The sequence below is a fragment of the Triturus cristatus genome, chromosome 10 (assembly GCF_964204655.1).
Source record: "Triturus cristatus chromosome 10, aTriCri1.1, whole genome shotgun sequence".
Taxonomy (NCBI): domain Eukaryota; kingdom Metazoa; phylum Chordata; class Amphibia; order Caudata; family Salamandridae; genus Triturus; species Triturus cristatus.
The window spans coordinates 835,725,995-835,747,310 of record NC_140593.1 but is presented as its reverse complement, the minus strand read 5'-3'; the positions used below and the strand labels follow the sequence as shown (position 1 = coordinate 835,747,310).

General features: G+C 42.8%; 1 protein-coding gene across 1 annotated transcript in view; it reads right to left on the bottom strand.

Annotated features, from left to right (window-relative positions):
• The window catches only part of PAM16 (presequence translocase associated motor 16), a 66,757-nt gene that overhangs the window by 11,984 nt on the left and 33,457 nt on the right, over positions 1-21,316 (bottom strand). Inside the window, exons 2-4 of the mRNA XM_085628453.1 lie at positions 16,508-16,592; positions 12,855-12,991; positions 7,508-7,573 (exon numbers count right to left, since the gene is read on the bottom strand). Coding sequence (XP_085484579.1) covers positions 7,508-7,573; positions 12,855-12,991; positions 16,508-16,565 — 261 coding nt within the window. The 5' untranslated portion in view covers positions 16,566-16,592. The remainder of the gene's footprint in view (positions 1-7,507; positions 7,574-12,854; positions 12,992-16,507; positions 16,593-21,316) is intronic.

The window sequence follows — 21,316 nt, the reverse complement described above, 5'->3', positions numbered from 1 at the left end:
TCACTGCAGCAGCCCGGGCTGAGACACAGGACGGGGGGGGGGGAGGGGGAAGGGCGGGAGCCTGGGCAGAAGTGTGACTGGGAAGGCGCGACCCCCTTTGCAGCACTCCACGGCCCCCCTGGGGGTCGCGCCCCACAGTTTGAAGACCCCTGCTCTAATTCATCCACTGATCAATGGCTCTGAGGCAACTGAAGACTTTTGAGCTTCCAATGTCTTTGGAGTTTTAGGAGTATTTGTGTGTCATCTACATAGTTGTAGCACGTGAGCTGAAATCATTGACCATTGCTGGTAATGACTTCATGTAGATGTTGAAAAGCATGGATGAGATGATAGAGCCTGGAGGGACTCCTGCTTTTGTGAAGTAAGGTGTGGACGAGAAAGGGTGTGCATGGATGACATTTGTTCTGTTTTGAAGGTAGGATGTGATCCAGTCAAGAGCAGTCCCCTCTATGCCGGCTTCATAGAGTCTTCGTATTAGAGTGTCATGCTCAACGATGTCAAAGGCAGCCAGGTCCAAGAGAAGTAGTGCAGCAACCCCGTTCTGGTCTACTGTGTTTTTAAGGTCATCCCGGATGGCAATGAGGGCAGGTTCTGTGCCTCTTCCGGGGTGGAATCCTGTTTGGTAGTCTTGAAGCATGGAGTTATCTTCACTGAATTGTTATATCTGTGTGAATGCTGCTTTTTCTATCAGTTTTACTAGGAAAGGTCCATTTGGAATTGGTCTGTAGTTGTTGGGGTCATTCGGGTCGAGATTAGTTTTCTTTAATAATGGGCGTACGCATGCCTTTGAGGTCTTCTGGAAAGATTCCAGTAGTTCATTTATTGATGATGATTTTTGCTGGTGTAGCAGCAGAGGTAGTAAAAAATGTTGAAGATTTGTGGTGGGCCAGGCTCAAAAGGACTGCTGGCTGGCCTGCTTGATTTGTCCAGATTAATAAATTCACTAATGTAAAATAGCCATAGGCCTGAAACAACATAGTATGTTTAGTAACACATCCACCTCATTTCAAAGAACCCAAACTTCAGCCAATGAGATGGAAGCTTAAGCTCTCCTACTCCCCTTAGAGGCCAGCATAGCTCAAATTCCAAAGCACAAGTGTGAGAAAAGAATACAACGAGTCTCTGACTGGGGAGGAGGGGGGGGCTGCATGTAAATATATAAAACCAATGTTGGGTAACTGGAGTTGCAGTTAAGTAAATAATTTCTTCTCCAACATTGGATCTTTTATATATTCAGATGCTTAAATCAGAATAGCAGTACACAATATGAAATACAACACAATGGGAAGGAGGCTCACCTTTAGCAAAACAGGTGTCTCAGGACTGCCTGTCCCACTTCTGCATCAGCTTCTGCTTCCACGTCTAGGTAGTATGCTTCGTGAACGTAGGCCTGCTTCTCCAGGTGCTGCATGGCAGATGTCTTTCAAAGTCACCCCAACATAGAGAGCTGCAATTGAAGCAATGCCCCAGGTGGAATGCGCCCTCACTCTTCCCTGAGAGAACAACTTACAGAAATCTGTACAGGCTGAGAGCCAAGCTGCTGTCCCGTGTTTTAACAGGGCCTGGCCTTTTCGTAACTGTATAAATGATACAAACAGCTGGTCTAATGTGTGTATATCTTTTGTTTTGTCTATACAGAATTTGAGACATCTATGCAAGTTTAGAGAATGTAATGATCTTTATCCTGGTGTATTAGGATTGGGAAAGAAAGATCGAAGAAGGACAGGCTCATTCAGATGGAAATCAGTATGCACCTTACGAATGAATTTAGGATTGGTTCCGAGTATTAATTTGTCCTTAGAGAACTAGAGAAAAGGTTCTCTGATGGTGAATGCCTGAATTTCTCCCACTCTCCTAGGGAATGTCTGTCAGGAGTAGTTCTGTCTTCCATGAAACAAAAATCAGCTCTATGTATAGGCTCAAAAGGAGGTAACATCAGCTGACTGAGAACTGTATTAAGTTCCCCTGGAAGTGGAGGATGTCGAAGAGGTGGAAATGTTCTGAAAAGCCCTTTCATGAACAGTCAATTCTTCTTAATATCGAAATTGCAGCCAGATGGATCCTGACTGAAGAATATTTGAGACCCCTTTTGGCCAGAATTAACGAATATGGCAGGATATGAGAAGGCTTTATTTCAAGAAGATGATGGCCATTATTCCTGTACCAGACACAAAAATGCTTCAACTTAGCGTTGTAAGCCTGTGCCAGAATCTGTTTACACTCTTGCGATAGATCCAAATGGCCAAATTCCAGGTGGTCAGGTACCATGCGGTCAAGTTCAGTGACTTGGGATCATGGTGGAGAATCTCTCAATGATGTCGGGACAACATCTGGGGAAGCACTTTCAAAGTTATGGCTGGACGTCCTACCAACTGCAGCAGCTTAGTCTACCAGTACTGGCGTTGCTCTACCAGTACTGGCGAGGCCACGCCGAAGCAATGAGGATCAGTTTTCTGTTCTACCATCACATTCTCCAACACCCTGGGGTCAGGGAAAAAGGAGGAAAGGCGCAGACAAATATCTTGACCAACTGATCGAAAGAGCATTGCCCATCATCCCTGGATGCCAAAACCTGCTTGCAAAGCACAGCATTTCTTGTTGTTCAGAGTGGCAAACAGATAGATCGTGGAGCGACACTACTGATTGAGAATGTAATCCACTTGTTTCTGTTCTAGTTCCCACTCCTGACAATATCTCATTTGTCCGCTGAGCGCATCCGCCTGATCGTTCTGCCAGACTGGCAGTTGTTCGCAGCAAAGTCTATTCTGTGACAAATGGCCCAATTCCACAGCAGAAGAGCTTCTTCTGAGAGGACCCTGGACCGTGTTCCTCCTTGCTTGGCTAAGTAGAACATCGATGTTATGTTGTCTGTTCTGATTAGGAATGGCTTACCTGTCAATATGGGAAGGAATGCTTGTAAACCAGGTCTTATGGCTTGGAGTTCCAACACATTGATGTGGAGCATCTTCTCTGCATCTGACCAAAGGCCTCTGGTTGAAAACTCTTGCAGGTGGGCTCCCCATCGTCCATGGATGCATCCGTGGAAAGTAATAACCTTTCTGTTATTGGCAGAAAAACCTGCATTTAGGTGTTCTGTAATAGTGTACCAGATCTGAGCTTGTTTCAAGCGCTTTGTGACTTGGACCATATCTTCCCATTAAGCTTCCACCTGTTTTCATTGCAAATCCCGCTCTTGCCGAACAGGTCTCATATGAAGCCTGCAAAATGGAATGAGACCTATACATGATCCCATCATACCTATCAGGGACTTGTATTGCCGCACTTTGATCGATTGCTACCCAGCAATAGTCTGACATTGTCTGTAACTTTCTCATCTTTCTGCTGATGGAAAAGCTTTTCCCAACTGAGTATTGAGTATTGCTAACATAAATTGGTCTTTATTTGGGGTACCAATGATGATTTCTCCCTGTTCAAAGTAAAACGTAGTCTCCGGAAAAATTTGATGCAAGCATGCAGGCAAGCTCTTGCTTTTTTTCTGAATGGAGCTTTGACTAACCAGTTGTTTGGGTATGGGAACACCTGATGACCTTCTCTTCTTACAAAAGTGGCAGTAGAAGTGAGACATTTGGTGAATACCCTCAGCGCTGATTTGAGCCCAAAAGGGAGCACTTTAAACTGGTAGTGCTGTACTGAGAATCAAAGGTACATCCTGTGTTTCCGATGAATCGGTATGTGGAAGTAAGCATCCGGAAGGTCCAGGGAGGTCAAAAACTTACCTTCCTGCATCATCAGGAGGACTTCTTGAAGAGTAGTCATCCGAAATGGCTGTTTCTTTAGATACTTGTTCAGCTTTCTAAGATGCAGTATTGGCCTTCATTGATGTTTTTTATTAGGAAGAACCTAGAATAGAAGTTTTGATTCCTTTGTAATCTGGTGACAATTTATATGGCTTTTTTGGAAAGAAGCATGAGAATTTTCATTTGCAGCTCCTCCAAATAAAGCTGTTTCTTTCTTGGAGGAGAAACTGGGAGTCTCTGGATAAACTCCAATGTATGTCCTGACTGGACAATTTGTAACACCCATGTCTCATGTTCTATTCATCCCTGCGTGGAGCAAAAATGGAAATTAACCCCCTCCCATCCAACTTTTGAGAACCAGACAGAAAAGTGGGAATGAAGAGGGATTTAGGCTCTCTTCTGATTATCATTGGTTTGTACTTGTGAATAACGTCCCTTCCTGCAGACCTCCCGTACGTTTGCCTTTGGTGTCGATTAAAGGCGCATTCTTGATCATTTCCAGACTATCTTTGAGGATAAGGGCGTCCTTGACCTCCATAGTGGTTGATTCCTGCTCTGAAATTTTGTGATCTTCACGAGCCATGAAAATTAGTTATCCCAAATCTGCGATACTGCAAAAGTCCTAACACCTTTGCTGTGTCAGTGTCAGTTTTAAGGCCTTGCAAAGCCTCAACAACATGTTTACCACAAAGCATTAGCCCATCAAAATTGCATTTCCAGGATTTTAGATTGGGTATCGGTATGGAGGGTTGTGGATTTTAAACAGCCTTGCCTCCTTAGCACAGTACCTCCTGCCAACTGGCAAAAACCTGTATTCGAGGCATCCATTGTTGTGTCATTGCTAATAAAAGATGTTAGTTCTACTTCCTTTAGGATAGCTCTAGCGGTTTCTCTATTATCCTCAGGAATAAGCTCAAGTAATGGAGCAATGTTATGCCACATTTGGCGGTTAAAGTAACCTAGAATCACCAGGGCATTTGTTGCCATAGGGTAAATTCTGTGGCCCAGATTGTCAAAACGCTTGCCATCTTTGTCTGGCAGACTAGATGACGGCGTTACCTGGGTTTATGTTCTTCTTTGAGCTGCTGAAGCAATTACTGGATCTGGTCTAGTATGACCAGTGAGGCAAGCTGGAGGTGAATTCGGGGCTTTGTATTTCTTTTCCAGATGAGGTATCACAGCTGGAGCAGTAGCAGGTGTCTTCATTAGTTTCAGACCTTTTGACCAGACATAATCCACAATAGGCATGGATTTAACATACTTCCGAGTTTGCTATCTTAAAGAAAACATGGTTGATCTACAAAGGACATCGGTAAGTTTAGTTTCTTGGCAGCTCTTTCAATCAATGAGTGAAATTTAGCAATATCATCTGTAGCATCTTACTGAATTGGCCCATCGTTTCCTCTTAGGACAATAAAATCTCTGTCATTATCATCCCTTCCATCACGATCTGGTAGTAGCTCATCTTCCTCTCCTTATAGGTATGTCTTCTCTATGGACCGACCACCTTGGTGGTGGAAGAGGAGCTAGAGGTGATAGCTGCCTAGGAGGTGAAACTGGTAAAGGCACAGGTTGGGGAGGAGGGAGGATGGGAGCAGCAGGTAACCCCATTTTAGGATTATTACTTGGTTGCGGTAATAACTAAGTAAAAGTATCCATCCTTTGTGGCATTGTTGATAAGAACGCCCATTGGCACTTGGACTACATCTGGCTCTCTACAATATCTAGGTGATTTCTGCCTTGAATCCATTCAAGTATTTCCAGACTTGAACTCGTAATGACACACATATTCATTGTAGGACTCCACATCTTACATTGAGTCATGTTCAAAATATGGGACATATCTCACATCCAACTGCGTACGGCTTTAAACTATCAGTGAGGCATAATCACTAGCCGACTCCTTTTTGTCTGACTGCGATAATTGTACTGGAGGCACATCTATCACTCTTAAAGCTGAAAAAACATTTCCTCCCAGGTTTTCTATTGACTGCGTGGTGGGCAAAGGTTATGCCTTTGACGGTATGGTTGTCGTCGACGGTTTACAATAGGGTCATCATTGATTGTCTCCTTACAGTCAACGGCTTGCAAGACTCCAACGATATCTTAGTTGAAGGAATGCTCGACGTCAACGGTGTTGTAGTTTTCGATGATGGAGTTAAAGACTTTGACGTTGATGACGTTTCCTTTGAAGATTACTTGTTTTTTGTCACAGGCGAGTCTTTGTAGTGCTGAGACTCCGATTTGCCAGCACAGAAGGTGGTTGCAAGTGCTGAACCAAATATATCTGGCTCAGGAAACTACAAAAGTCTCCGCGTTTGCCCTGCCTTCATGGAAGTGCTTGGGGGGGCACTTCTCACGGAATCTTCCACTGAAAAGGGGTATCTCCTTTAGAAGGAGGAAAATTCTCTTTATTCATATGAAATAATGCCAACCTCCTTTCCCTGTCCTTAGGAGTTCGAGTGGAGAAGGACTTACAGATCTTACATTACGTTGACTTATGCTTAGGATAAAGACAATAAATACAACGAGAGTGAAGGTCATCAATGTAAATGTTCTTGCTGCCACAAGATAACATGTTTTAAAAAAAGATCTCTTCTCTTGGTCACCCATGGTAACCGTTGGTGAAAGTTGCTTGGCAGACCAAAAGATCTCTCTGGTCCAGAAATTGTAACAATCTTCCCTAAAAACAACTCACAGTACAATAGTTCTGAGGATAGGGCTGGTTCAAATCCAGCGCAGATCAAAATGGAAACAATTTCAGGTTCACTGAAAGGTTACCAACAGTTGGTGACAGTTGCTCGGCAGACCAAAAGATCTCCATGGTCCAGAAATTTTAACAATCTTCCCTAAAAACAACTCACAGTACAATAGTGCTGAAGATTGGGCTGGTTCAAATCCAGCACAGATCAAAATGGAAACAATTTCAGGTTCACAGAAAGGTTAGCAACAGTTGGTGACAGTTGCTTGGCAGACCAAAAGATCCTCCTGATCCAGAAATTGTAACAATCTTCCCTAAAAAACAACTCACAGTACAATAGTGCTGAAGATTGGTCTGGTTCAAATCCAGCGCAGATCAAAATGGAAACAATTTCAGGTTCACTGAAAGGTTAGAGCAGAGCTTTGACAGGGGACTCCCTCACACACGACGTGCGGTAGAAATCTGAGCTAAGGTGGCCTCTACTGGGAGTAGGAGTGCTTAAGCTTCCGCTTCATAGGCTGAAATTTGGGTTCTTTCAAATGAGGTAGATGTGTTACTAAAAGTACTAAGTTGTTTCCGGCCTATAGCCATTTTACATTATACACTGTTTGTTGCGTACTTTTTCACAGTATACTGCTATTTTAATGCATAGGGGATTCCCAGTCAGACGACGGGGAATAATTCAAGCATGTGGCTATATTAAAGAGCCAATTATGGTGATCAAGGCTCTGTGCAGCCAAAACGCACAATTAGAAAAGTATAAAACGCCCTGAGAGTGCGTTTTATACTGCAAGAGGACTTGCATGCATCGGCGTCTTCAGGGAAATATTAACCGCTTGCTCCGCCGGGAGACTCGGCACCTCCCACAGGTTCGTTGGTCCCGGAAGGAGAGTTTGTGTGAGCTATATATAACAAATAACAAATATGCATTATACGGGATGGACTTTACTAGTGTGGTCAATTTGTGAAGTTCGATGCTCTCACATATATGACGTGTTAACATCTGGTCAGTGGGAACCCTCCTGAAAAGAATGCCTGTGGCACTTACCTTTGATTGTAAGTAAAACGAACCCCCAACAGACTTGTCGTTTACTTTAAATAAATGTTCATAGTTCTGTGAAAAGACAAAAAACAGAGTTTGGTTGATAAATGTCAAAAGATTCATGATCGCCTATTACATTCAGATATAGGGTAACATTGCACAAGATTTATACTGAAAGCAATTTACAAATGCATAGCAAGCAAGGGTTCTGTGCCAGGGGAAAGCTAGATTACAGCTCATGAGTCTGTCTTTGGAAACTATTTGGAAAGGCTTTAAAGGAATCCATCTGTACCACTCAAGAGGATGAACTGGCATGAGCAACCAACCTTCACTTTTAACTCCTCTACTTTATGAAGTCTTTAGTGGACGAGAGCCTCGGTGGTGAGTGGACTAATGGATAATGTTTAGCAGGAGGAAGCTGGCGGTCACAAGGTAAACGTAAGGTGGTTTAATATTTTTTTCTTTTTTTGAAGAGTTTCATATAGCGCGAACTTGGCCCGAATCGGGTATCAGAGGGCTTTACATAGCACCAGTTACATTACATGAGGACGCACATTCATTTTTGTTAGGCACAGGGAGATTTAGTGATTTGCCCACAATCACAGGATGTTCAGGTCAATTCCAGAGACTCGAACCCAGTTCCCCAGATTCGAGGTCGACCACCCTAGCCTTTAGGCCAACTCCTCTCCCCATTAATGTGAAAGAACTGTCAGTCACATTTGGAAGAATAACATACACACAATAGTTCAAGAGAAAATAGCTTAAAAAATAGTTCTTAGCGTTAAAACAGGCCACGGCACATAAGGGTTGGACATTTACCAGATTCATAAGAGTTGCCATACAAGGATACAAACATACAAAATATCACTATGGTAATGTTAGCCAGAAAAAGCATGCAAATGTTGTTTGTAAAATATTGGTGCATTTAATCACATAAAACGCATAGGTGTGGTTCACAATTATTACATCCATTATTTTATTTTTTCGGTAGAAAGGGGAAGATTGTGCACATAGCATTTTACCCTACACTGCCTCTCCTCCTCAGATTTGGCAGCTTTTTTTCCATTGCCATTTCTTTCCTTGGTTACCTTCCCTTTAAGATTTTTCTTTCATTGATTTATTTATAAATGTATATGGCTAGCCCAGAAAACATTGGACCACTTTGCCAGGAATAAATGTACAACAACAGTGTGCAGGGATACATTTTTTCAAGGTCATTCCTTTCTAGGATTTGGGCATGATACACATATGCATATATTGTACAGAGATACATATTGATCATTTTACACAGTACACAGAACTAAAACAAACTTTGACCATGATCTACTGCAATCTAGGGGGTTCCTCTGACTTTCCATCATCAGATGATAAGAAAATCACAATTTTACAATTCGCCAGTGCACCGCTGAATAGAGTAGCTTTACTTTACAAACAACATTAAATATCATTATTGTCAATGCTTTTCAATTCAGCGATTAAATTTCAGTATTTTCACTCAACACCGTTCAAACAGCTGGCCAGCAGAGACTATTTTTCATGTCAATAAAAACTACAGTTTTGGAAATATTTTTACAGTTTTTCTCTGAGTTAGATAAACCTTTTACTTTCCTTATACCTTACCCTAGGGAGGCTGCACAGTCAGGAGGAGATTGCTTTATGGCAAAGTATAGGGAAAATTAAAAAAGTTTATTAAGGTTTATAATAAATTAACAAAAAGATTATATGTTAAATGTTAATGTAATTAATAACAGATTAATAAAAATGAGTATCACAATTTATAAAGTAAAGATTGTTAAAATATTTTATAATTAAATCATGTTTTGTTTTGTAGATTGTTTTAAACATTAAATTATATTTATTTAATAATGTTAACTATTTTAAATAGTTTTACTCAACAATATTTACAATGAGGTTTTATTTTCTATGGGAGGGTGTTGCAGTGTTAGTGGTTTGCCATGTGTGGTGCCAGTGGCGGCTCCTCCACTAAGGCAGAGGAGCGTCGCCGCACTGGAAAACTAAAATGAGAATAACCAGCGTTATTATCATTTTTGTTTTCCATTTCCGGGTGAAGGCGTGGCTGGACTGCGAGAGCAGGGACCAGGAGAAGTAGAAGTTGCTCCACTTTGAAGTGCGTATGACTGTTATGGTTGGCCCAACAGTCATGCACACTTTGCACGTTCTGTACCCAGGCTGCATTACAACCTGGGTGCAGAACATGCCTAAGCACCGATTCCCCGTCTGAGCGCTGAACCACGGAGCTCAGACCAATCACAATGCCGCTTTGCAGCGTTATGATTGGCTAGGGGAGTCAGGAGCCTGGTTGCTTCCTGGTTCCTTCTTCCGAGGAGCGAGAGGTGAGCGGACTGAGGCCAGCCAGGTGGCCGGCCTGAAGGTGTTTTATTTTTTTATTTCTTACTTTAATTTACAACCCCCACCCCATCCTTCCCCAAAACCGGCCACTCCCTGTAAATAGCAGCCGCCACTGTGTGGTGTTGGACTTTCTATGGTTTCTTTTTTTTGGCAGTGATAACTTACACTTGTAAATCTGACTCCACCACTTTATCACGCGGTGGAGATATGCAAGTCAACACTTTTGAGGAACTTTACACTCAAATTTTGTGAACAGCTAAAATTAGTAAACTAACTCAAAAGTGTTAGAGTAAATTACACATTAACATTACTCACAAGTGCAAGTTACCTTTATAAGTAGCCCTCAACAGTGTTTGTAATTGCAATTGACTGTAATGCTTTGGCAAAAGATGGTTACACCTCTCAGCCTCGTTCTCGGGTATGGGGAACAGAGTTCCCCGCTAAAAATAGTGGGGAGACTCAGTACACCAGTATACACCCATTACAGCTTGCTCATCTGAACCAAAATTCCTATTGCACATATCAAACACTGCTTCTACCTTCTTGCCCATAAACATATTTAGCAAAGACCTTCACCTCCTCTTTTCCACAATTCAAATGTTCAGATTCCACAGCTCATGTGAATTTGGGGTTATGCCGTAGTGGTGGCAATTGAGAGGAAATATAATAAGAAGGAAACCATGTAATCAATCGATGCCACAGTTCCACAAGGGGTTGTTTTCCTTACACAAACACATATGGTTTTGGCCAGATCCCATATTGCTGTACACACATATGTCTGTTCCATATTGACCAAATGTTTGAGTGCATAAACTATCCGTTCAAACACCAGCTCAAGCTTGGCTGCATTATAATGCTCTACGTGGGTCATACCCATACCCTCCTTTCTTCCCATAACCAATCTCTTTGAGAGTACTGCCACTTCATACAAAGAAAAATGCACACATGTAATGGATGAATACTTACTGCTCGTTTGGTACCAGGAGTTCATAGTTTTACTAATATTCAACTGTCAACAAACAAATCAGTTAGTGGAGGCAGCCATAAAAAACCTCAGAACAAAACAAAGATGGCTTCTCCGCTAATCACAATTAAACCATGGTCACATAACATGGACCCTGCTGCTTCCCATACTCCCTTGCTTTCACTCCTTCACTGCTCCCATCTCTACTCCTTAACTTCGCTTCTGTCCTTGCCCACTCTACCCTCTCACTTCCCATCTTCTTCCATGTATCAAATTCCTCTATTGGCACCCAACTTTCTCTCCCTGCTGCCTCCTTCCTCCCAAACACAATCCTGATACGACATGCAGCAATATACACCCCCCCCCCCCCCCCCCTCATGACTGCATCTAGCGGTAATGTTTGGAATAATCCTGCGAGTATGAATGGGAAAGCCAGTACTAGTGTAATGCCAGCTAACTCGAGCAATTTAAAATATATATAATGACATAGGTATATCATAAGTTGGGAATATGTATGTTTCATTGTTTTGGCTTATTTTCTGCCCTTTGATTTTGCTTTTTTGATAGAGGAGAGATGAAATCAGGTCTCATCTTAGTGGCATGTAAATTTATCACAGAAGCTCTAGGTACCTACGTGGTACTTGAATACAGTTTTTCAGAAGACTTAAGATACTTCCAGTCCCACAAACATGGATGACCTACAACATCATTTTGAGGTTGTAGGCACTTCAGACAGAATGCTCTCTCCCCTCGACCCTATGACATTACCTGGAGAGATCAAGTAATTTTTGTGGAAGGCGAGTTAGGCAGACTTGAGCAGAACAGGCTTAGTAGAGGAGCTCCTGGCTGTACAAAGAACGTAAGAAGAAGTAACTAGCTTCACACAATGGAAGGCAAACTTGGGTATTGCACCCTATGACAGCTTAGCTCCATAATACACAAGAGCTGAGTGAAGAGAGAACACTGGGAATTGACAAGTCAGGGCCATTTGAAAGAGCGCGCGCAAGTGCCAGGAAGATTTGAAGGTGGCCTGGTCAGATTGAAAACCCCAAATCATCAAAACTCTGACTGCTTGGACTCAGGTCTCTGTGGCATAAAATGATTGCACTAAAAAAAGAAAAAGGTAAAAAAAAAAACTGGACGTTTATGGTATTGTCTTTAAAAAATGTTATATTATACAGTGATGTTGAAAACAGGACATTAGCAGAGTTAGATTCCACCCAGGTTGACGGACACATTTGGAGGTGAAGCATGGACGTTGTGCATACAAAGCAGGGCCAGGAGTGCAGTTTAGCTCTGGAATGCTTTCTACAGTGCCAAGCTGACCATCTTGAATGTATTTTGGCATATCAAACCAAAGTCTAGATTTACCTAATGTGCTCTAGAGAGTTTCTATCCACGGTGAGCTTCCTTTCTGAATGTGTTCTATATGGATTGTTTGACCTCACCTCAGGAAAGTATTTTAAAATATCATGTTACTGTCAGTCTTGAGACATGTTCTAAATTATCAAACTACTGTGATTCTACCAGAGCTCCTTTCTGAATGAGCTCTGGAACATGAAACCAATACCGATCCTCACTAGTGAAATGTGTTCTATAAAGCCAAACCATGGTGAATTCACATATGGTCATGGCCACAACTGCTTGTACTCAATGAGCTCTGGAACATTTTACCCACAAGTTCCACAGGACCCATGTAATGCATGACACTCTTAATCAGCTCTGGTCTTACCATTACAGCTATGGGCCTAAAATCCCAACATACAAGGCATCATTTGATAAAAAGTCAAGTATTTCTCAAGATATCCAAGAGCCATGGCAAGCTACGGTGAACCACTCTGAGGTACTAATTGATCTTTAGACTATCATGTCACTGTCAGAATTCCTGTTCTGCATGTTTTCTACAATATCAGCCTTCTACCGGCGATAACCTCTGTAACAAGATCTAGAACTGCAAGACACTGCCTAAGCTTACCTTCTGAAAGTGTTCTAGAGTTTCAAGACGTAGTATGAGCTCACCTTCTGTATTTCTTCTGGGCTGAGTTTAGAGACATTCAGTATCTGCTGCGCTTCTTGAAGGTTGATTCCAGACAGGCTGGAGGCAGCAGCCGACTGGTGCCCAGCCCGGCCACGGGCATCTGCTGCCGCTCGACTAGCTAAGAGAAACACAGAAGGTAAGAAGACTGTCAGCTAAAGCTCAGACACATGGTAAATGATGGGGAATTAATAAACACAAAGAATTTCAGAAACCCTAGTTATGCGCCACAAAACATATTGACATTGTTAATCATATGAAGCAGTGTATACCCTGAAAGGCATAGAATTTTGAGTTCACCCAGTCAAACATTAAAATGACTGTTATTAACACTCATTTTAAAGAAGTAACTTCAAGAATTAATATCTTCCTAATTGTGTAATAAACTGGGTTGCCTGAATCTAGTACAGTCACTTCACAGGTAATTCTATCTCCCTTTGTGAGGAGAGGGAACACAGATAAATCAACCGGAGCGTTTATTGTAACACAAAGGTGAGTGTTAAAGTAGTATTAGGTTCAGCTTAGTTAACAATGTATAGAAAGAGAAAAACATGAAGGTTTATACTAATGAAGATAGGTGTATTTTCTAAAACATTGAGCAAGTCCCATTTCTAAAGCAATGTTCCCTCTTCAAACATCACCATCGAAGAGCAGAAGTAGGTCAAACTGACAAGCTACTTAAAAAAACACTGGTATGATCCAGAAGGAGGCAGTCTTTCCTAGTTACGGCCCTAACAGCATGCACTTATTCCCATTCAACTTTGAGTTGAGAAGAATATTTGGATTCTATTCTCTCATACAAACAGTTTCTTCTAGAAAGAGACTTCAGAAATGCAGTTCAAGCCCTAGAACACTTGCATGTGGATTGTGTAACGACCTACTACATGGCTTCTCAGACTCCACACTGGCACCCCTTGGGGGCTTTTTATACTCCGCAGCAATTCTCGCCCATGGGCAGAAGAAACATTTTTACATCACCACCGACCTGCCCAATCTTCAAAGCCAGCCGCATCATTTACAAATTATATACAGCACCCCACTTATCTTGCAGAGAAGGTGAAATACAAAAAGGTCGCCATCTCTGGCTGTTCTTGGCAAAACCATAGCCAGGACTCCAGCACGCGTCCCGCAGCGCGAGCAGGCGGCAGTTATGATTCTAAAGTTTAGTTTTGCAGCCCGCCGCAGTCTGTGCTGCTAGTGCCTCTCATCATAATGCCTCCCCGCCCCGTGCCACCAGTGCCTCTCATCATGATGCCCCACACCCCCGTGCCGCAAGTGTCTCTCGTCATGACGCGCCAGCCTCTCATCATCATGCCACCAGTGCCTCTCATCATGACCAGCAACCCCTCGACTGGACCGGGCTACTGAAGACTAGTTGCCACCGGCCTCACACTTTCAGGTCTGTAATATCTGACCTTTTTAGATTGCAAATATATTTAATTTTACAGGGTCAGCCTAAGTGTTTACCCTCACTGCTCCTCCTCAGGCTGCACCACTGCCGAGACGGGCTGGACAGCACTCCACCCTCAGCTGACAGTGAGTGACTGGGACCGGCTGCCGGAGTCTGTTCCTGTCAGAGCAATGAGAGTGGTGGCGGGTGCAACCTCGACAACCCATTGGATTATATATCAGAGAGCAGGACACACTCCTTGGCCTTCACATGTGTGCACCCGGCTCCTGAACGTAAATAAAACAATCTAGATAATCGAATTCAGCAATGCAGCTGTGTTTGTACTCTATGCTACAGTTCATATCATATTTGCAAATTTAGAAGATATTTTTTCCTAAAGCTTGAACTCGCATCACCAATCCTGTAGGCTGTTAATATCATGGTTATATATGTATTTAACTACCATTAGTGCCATTGCATTTCTGGTGCTTTCCAGTAGATCTTTTTCAAGTTTCTCATAGCTCAAATTGGTGTCATTACTGATATTTATATAGGTTTCCCTCGTCTTCATTGCTTGATTTTTGCTCGTGAGAGTGTCACTCATAGTTGTTGAATGTCACTCATAATTACACTGAAATTATTACAAATGTCACACATACGCAATCTGAAACCTTGGCAGCTATGCTATGTACATCTTTAACATAATTTACTGTTTCCGCCCACCCCCCGGTATTATTTTTGTTATGGGATAGAGACTGACTGCTGCTTTATGAGTTGGAATCACTACTCACAAGTAGGTGAATCTTGAGAGACAATTTGGATCAAAAACAACTGCTATCCCCATTTCTACAGAACTACATGTAACAGCATGTCTACAAGCAGTAGCAAATCTCTTAAAACTTAGTTTGTTCTAGCTGACATCCCTGGGCACAAAACTGCTGTCAACCCTGTAGGCTAGTAATGTGCACTCAACTCACAACCTATGCAGCTTCACTGTGAGTTAATCATGGCATCAAACAATGGGCTGGGAGTTCACTCTTGTTGACATAGTTTACACTAATCACAAACTCTTGCACAGGGTCTCTTGCTCCAAAACGAGGGCCTTGTTCATGTTATATAACTTTTTACATTTTTTTTACTTACATGAGCAGAGTAAATAAGATTTCATTTATATATTTGCTATAAAGGTGGCAATTACTACCCTGCACAGTTAGCTTCGGTGAACAGCATTGTGCAACGGCCATGTAGGGTGCGTCATTTTTTTGTAGGAACATTTTTCTAACCCAAGTAGACTCACAAACACTCTTCCAGGCCTATCTATCTACACAGTCTTATCTAAAGGTTGTGAACCCCAAACAAATCTTGAAGAGGCATTAACATTCAGTGACATAGTAGAACAGTACGAATGAAGCACAGGAAACAAGGAATCTTGAAGCAGCTTTAGTCCATACAGATATGGATAAAGCAAACGTATGCTAGTAGACACGTCACCTGTAGCTGTGATGTATACTGTTAGGTCCCCGGGTTAGATCACTTCATGCAACTCTCACGTGCCTACATACATACATGAAACACTGTTGAAGAACTGAGGTTTCCTGCAGTTGATACCCATCCCATGGAGCCACTACTACATACTGCATTTGCATAGTCAAAGATTACAAAAGAGCAATCATACACTGTGACTACTTTCTCAGAGTAAATAGTCTTCTATGCTATAAAAGTAAGACTCAAGCTGGGCCACTATAAATGCCTAGGGTAGGAGGCGTCCTATAGCAACCAGGGAGCCATTGTGCATGGCTTGGGTACCCATCAGAGAAATTAAATGGAGAGTTGTCATTCTGTGTTTTAAACTCTCAACAATTTGCCAATTGTATGATTATTACATTCTACACCCCCTAAGTGTCAGAGTAAGTAACCGGTTCGGTTTCCTATGTATGCTGTGAGTGTGCCCCCCCCCTAAGATAGGTTGCAGGTATGCTCCTTCTTTTTCTTCAAAACCAGGATACAAGCATGGCACAGATGAAATGGCTATGAGGTTTTCCTGGTTGTCACTTTATGTATGTTTGCTAATCTTTGCCAACTAGATTTGGTCTGTAATGTGCGTATCAATAATGAAGATTTGCGGGTCAGCAGAGGTAAGTTTGTATTTGTGTATATATACCTAGGTATGACCTATGTGCACACAGCCCTGGTGGCCCAATACCTCTCCCTGGACAATGCAAGCGAGAATGGGGTCTTTCTGTTTACCTGCAAATTCCTGGCGAAGTGCTCGTGCAAAGGCCCTTCCCACCACCTGGGCTCCCATCACGATAATCTGTGCCAAATACCTGGCCTGAGGAAAAAGAGAGAAAACACAGTAAAATATAAGATAGATCCAGAGGAGAAAGGTACCAAAGTGTTTTTTTTTTTAAACAAAGGGCTCAGAGTTAAGTGGGACAAGATTGACCCTGTGAGGATGAGCCAAAAAAGAATTGAAAATAATATGGAGTCCTTTGTGGTCTGCCTGTCAGAAAACCCTAATCACTCCATTATCGGAGTTTGACCACTTATGTAGATCGATTGCAGAGTGACTACCAATAAACCGGTCAAATATGAAGTACCCTTACACCGATGGTTTAGTGCAGCTGCACTGCTGCTCATAAACGCTTGAAGGCTACACTTAAACCCCACCCCCATCCTTAATCGATATCCGAAATGCTAGACGACAATGTAAGGACAAAACAGAAGAAAGGAAAAGGGAGAGAAGACCCAAAGCTTGGGAGGACTATCAGCAGCTTCTTTAACGAGGAATAAAAGTTTTGGAAGGTAATTAATCATACGTTCTTCTCTGACCAAGATGCCCTAAAAGTGGAATCGCTGATCCTGGAAAATGAATGGGTGAACCGTTTTTCGGGCGTTTTCTGATTAAAACGATGGAAGCCCGCAGGCCAGTGAAGATCAAATTAGGCCGTAAGCACAGATTTAGCCCCACAGCCTTTCACTATCCCCATAGAACTAAATTAAGTTATCATGGCCATTAATCAGTCTGTCCCAGAGTGCCAGGCACAGATGGAGTACCAGTCGATCTTTTTTAAATCCAATGTACATCTATGGGGACCTGTACTAACAAATGTGTGACGGAGGGCAGGGGATGGCTCCATTCTCGAGTTCTGGAGACCGCATTTTAAAAAGGGAGATAAACTAATGCCAGCCTGTTACACACCAATATCTCTAATTGACAACTGTAAAAATACTAGGGTGAGGGATTTGGAGTCGACTGGAGACTTGGGCAGCTGAGAATACGATTCCGTCACCAGCCCAGTTTGGATTCAGGCCTGGCATAGGAACGGTAGAACATGCATTAAACCTCCATCTCATTTATAAGTAAATATGTGGTGGCAAAAAAGGGGGCCGTTCAGTTGGCATTCATTGTCTTATTGAGCACCTTAGATTTAGTCAACCATGAAAAATTATGGGAAATAATATGGGGGTCGATCAAGAACTCTAGATCTTAATAGGGCAATTACATTGTGACCTTAAAGTCATGATGAGATATGGTCCACAGGGTGAAACATCATCCCGAAAAGACTCATTAAAAGGTGTGAGGCAGGGATGTATAGTAGCGCTGTTCCTCTTTCTGATTTATATAAACAGAATAATGGAACATTTAATAAGGCTAGGCACGGATCTGCCAAGAATGGGAGAGGAATTGATAACAATACTCCTATACGCAGATGATGCTGCACGGATTGTTTGCACGGCAAACAGCCTACAGGGGCTGTTGGATCATTTTGTGGAGTTTATGCAGGATTTGAACGTAAAAGTAAACTACTCAAAATTCTACATGATGACTTGTGGACCTTTAAGCACCAAAACTAAGATTTTTAGAAAAGAGGGGACAGCCCTTAAAAAGACATACTTTAAAAAAAAATATCTAGAATACTATTTAGTTGTACTCGTGGAAACATCTCCTTTTAATGAAAACCCAACATATAGGGAGGATTATTGAAGCATCTTCCGCTTTGCTCAATAATGAAAACACAAAACGGCAGAGGAGTTAATTACTCTTTACAAAACAAAATGTGAGGCGGCTGCCCTTTATGGCACATTTAGATTTGCTCAAGCACATGGAAAACGGCTTTACACGTAGGTTACTTACTGTTCGTAAAAACTCTGCCAACTTAGTATGTCATGAGGAGCTGGGCCTACCTTTTATAGAGGATCAAATAGGAATGGCCTCACTTCTCTTATGGATTAAATGTTGGCTGAAACCAGAGGCAGGGCTGGTAATGACATGTATATCTGATAGCTTATCTTTAGGTAATGCGCATAAAAGTCCCTGGCTAGCATACCTAAAAACATCCTTTCAAAAATTGTGACTCAATGAAATGTTTCCTGACTCACAAAAGCTTGGTAAGAATTCTAAAGAGACTGTGAAATATTGCTTTCTTGAGGCCCGTCCAGATAAAAGAATAATGAAAGTGCAGAGATATACTTACACATACTGTTAAAAATGTTGAATCTTCTCTATTGTGGATAGAAAAGCCAACTTACAGTTCACATCTTACACTTTTTAGATTAGATTTTATTTATTCAAAGGCTGCCTTCCCAACTCCATGTGTTTAGCAATATGAATTATCTCCCCCGACACTGCAATAATGTAGTGAAACAGAGCACGAGTCACTTTATGCTTTTTTGTTCACTATACTCCGGACCAAGGTCCATATTCTTAGCCCTTGTGCTATGAAAGGTAAATATTAGGCACTTCTATTTGGCTCCTGAGTTTTAAAAAAAAATACCATCAGAAGATATATGCTACACAGTTTTGAAAGTTAGCAAGTGTGCAATAGAAATCAGAAAACGGTATGAATTATTCTTCCTTTAAAGATTGTTTTAAATGATTTCCAACCATATATTGGTAAATGCTAGACATGCCGGAAATTATTTTTTTAAATGGTATTTTTAGTTACTGTTTTACTTTACGAGATGCGATTGTATATATTATGCACGCTACCTTTTATGCATCTTGTCTGCTGGAGATTTCGTGTTTTACACATACAGACTATATAACAAAATCACCATTGTATTTGGAAAATGTTAAATGCTTTTATGTTTTACACATAACAGACTGTATATAACAAAATCACTGAGCACCCTATGCACGTCCCTTTATCCAAAACGAGAAGGTAACTTTTCTATCCTTTTGATTCATCAGAATTGCAAGCATGCATCTCCCGGCATACCATGTTATCTAAATGTACAGCGCTCGGACGACCTCAGCCTGGTCAGCAATTTAGAAAAACTCAAAATAACGTCAAGCTGTTATTCCTGTCTTTAGTGATGGCGACACAGGGATCAGGAGAAATGCGCACAATGCTCATGTGCGGGAGTAGGACATGCTACCATCCTCTCAAGGGCCTTGAGCTACCAATCAGCACATGCCACCCAGAGACACAGCAGTGGTTCCAACAGATAAGCAATGATTTGCAAAATGTAATCTATTACACCACACTTACCTCAACGGGTCCCATGTCACACATGCATCACAGATACAATGTATTGGCTGGAAGCACTTGTCCAAAAGGCAGACGCGTCGATTGAGAGCACGGTGATACAGTTTACCACTTCTGTGCCTCCTTCATACTCTTCTTGAAACCGCCACGTTGCTTCCTACTACTGCTACATTACCACTATATAAAAGCATAACGATCTGTGGCAACTGGATGACATCAGTCCCACTGTGCTGAAGACATCCTGCAGTTTGTTGATGACTGGAATCAGTGCCTCCATGCAGCCGCGGTGCGTCCATTGGGGCGTAGGGGCGTAGCCCCACCAGCCCTGGACCCGCGTTAAAGAATTAAAATAAATGAAACTTTTACGAAATAACTACTTTACTTACCACATTTACACGGCGCCGGGCAGCACCCGACTTTATCGGGAGGGGGGGGGGGGGCGGGCCGGGCTGGCTGGTGTGGATTGATTGACAGGTCTGTAAAAAAACGTTTTTTTCCCCGCATGTATGCTTCGGGCAGCAACTTGCCCGAGCATGCGCACCCAGGCCGGCCCCATTAGCTAGTAGGGGGGGGGGGGGGGGTGCAGGACCTGCTGGCGGCAGCGCTGGCAGCAAAAGGGCGACAGGGCGAGCAGTCACTGTGCCCTCCAAGCCAATCCTGGTGCTGCATGCAGCGCCACTGCGCCAGGATTGGCCGGTCACCGCAGGGGCGGGCAATCCATATTGGATGCCGAGCGCGTGACGTAATAGGTAACGGTCGGGTGACGGGTGCACTTCACCACTCTGTCTCGACTCGTGCGCGTCGCCTGAGCCCAGCCTGACAGCCTCGTGGTCGTGAGGGACGGTGTGTGCTGCTGCTGTCTTACTCGTACAAGATCACCTTTTCTGTGAGTTTGGTTTGGAGTTGTCGTTCAGTGACTCTTTTTTTTAGATGAACAGTGGAGTGACGTTTCATCAACTAACTTGTGAAACTGAGTAGATTGTTGCTGCCTAGAAGAGATTTGGAGTCCCCGCATTCAGACATGACTAATACCTGGTCAGACGCACTAATACGATGTGCTGGATTGAGACGACAGTTTGCAGCACATTTGTGAATAACCTTCTGCGGACAGGACATGAATAGTTGCGCATTTTACGCATTTTTGAAAACGTTGGCACAACTCGACGTTTTGACTTCGGTAGAGATGGCACGCCAGGGGCCCAGACCAGGTGTTCTATGATTCATACCCCTCGTGTATGGGCACAGCACTGAGGGGCGTCTGTGGGCTAGGGGATAGATAGCCGAGCCTCTGTTTCAGAAGAAGGTTGTGGTACGCTGGGGTGAATAGCCGCTTTGATACCCTTAAGTGCTCTACGAAGGGTGCCCTTCCCGTTGTGTAATGTGGACTAGAACCCGAAGTCAGGGCACAGGCCACAGGGGTAGAAGGGTTTTTTAGGAGGTGGGTGAATTAGTTACTGTCGAAGATATTTGCAAATCTTGGGGTAAATAAGTCCCTTTGGAGCCCGAAGAAACCACGAAAGGTGGTAAATTGTTCTACGCGGACGTCCCCGAAGCGGGAACGGGA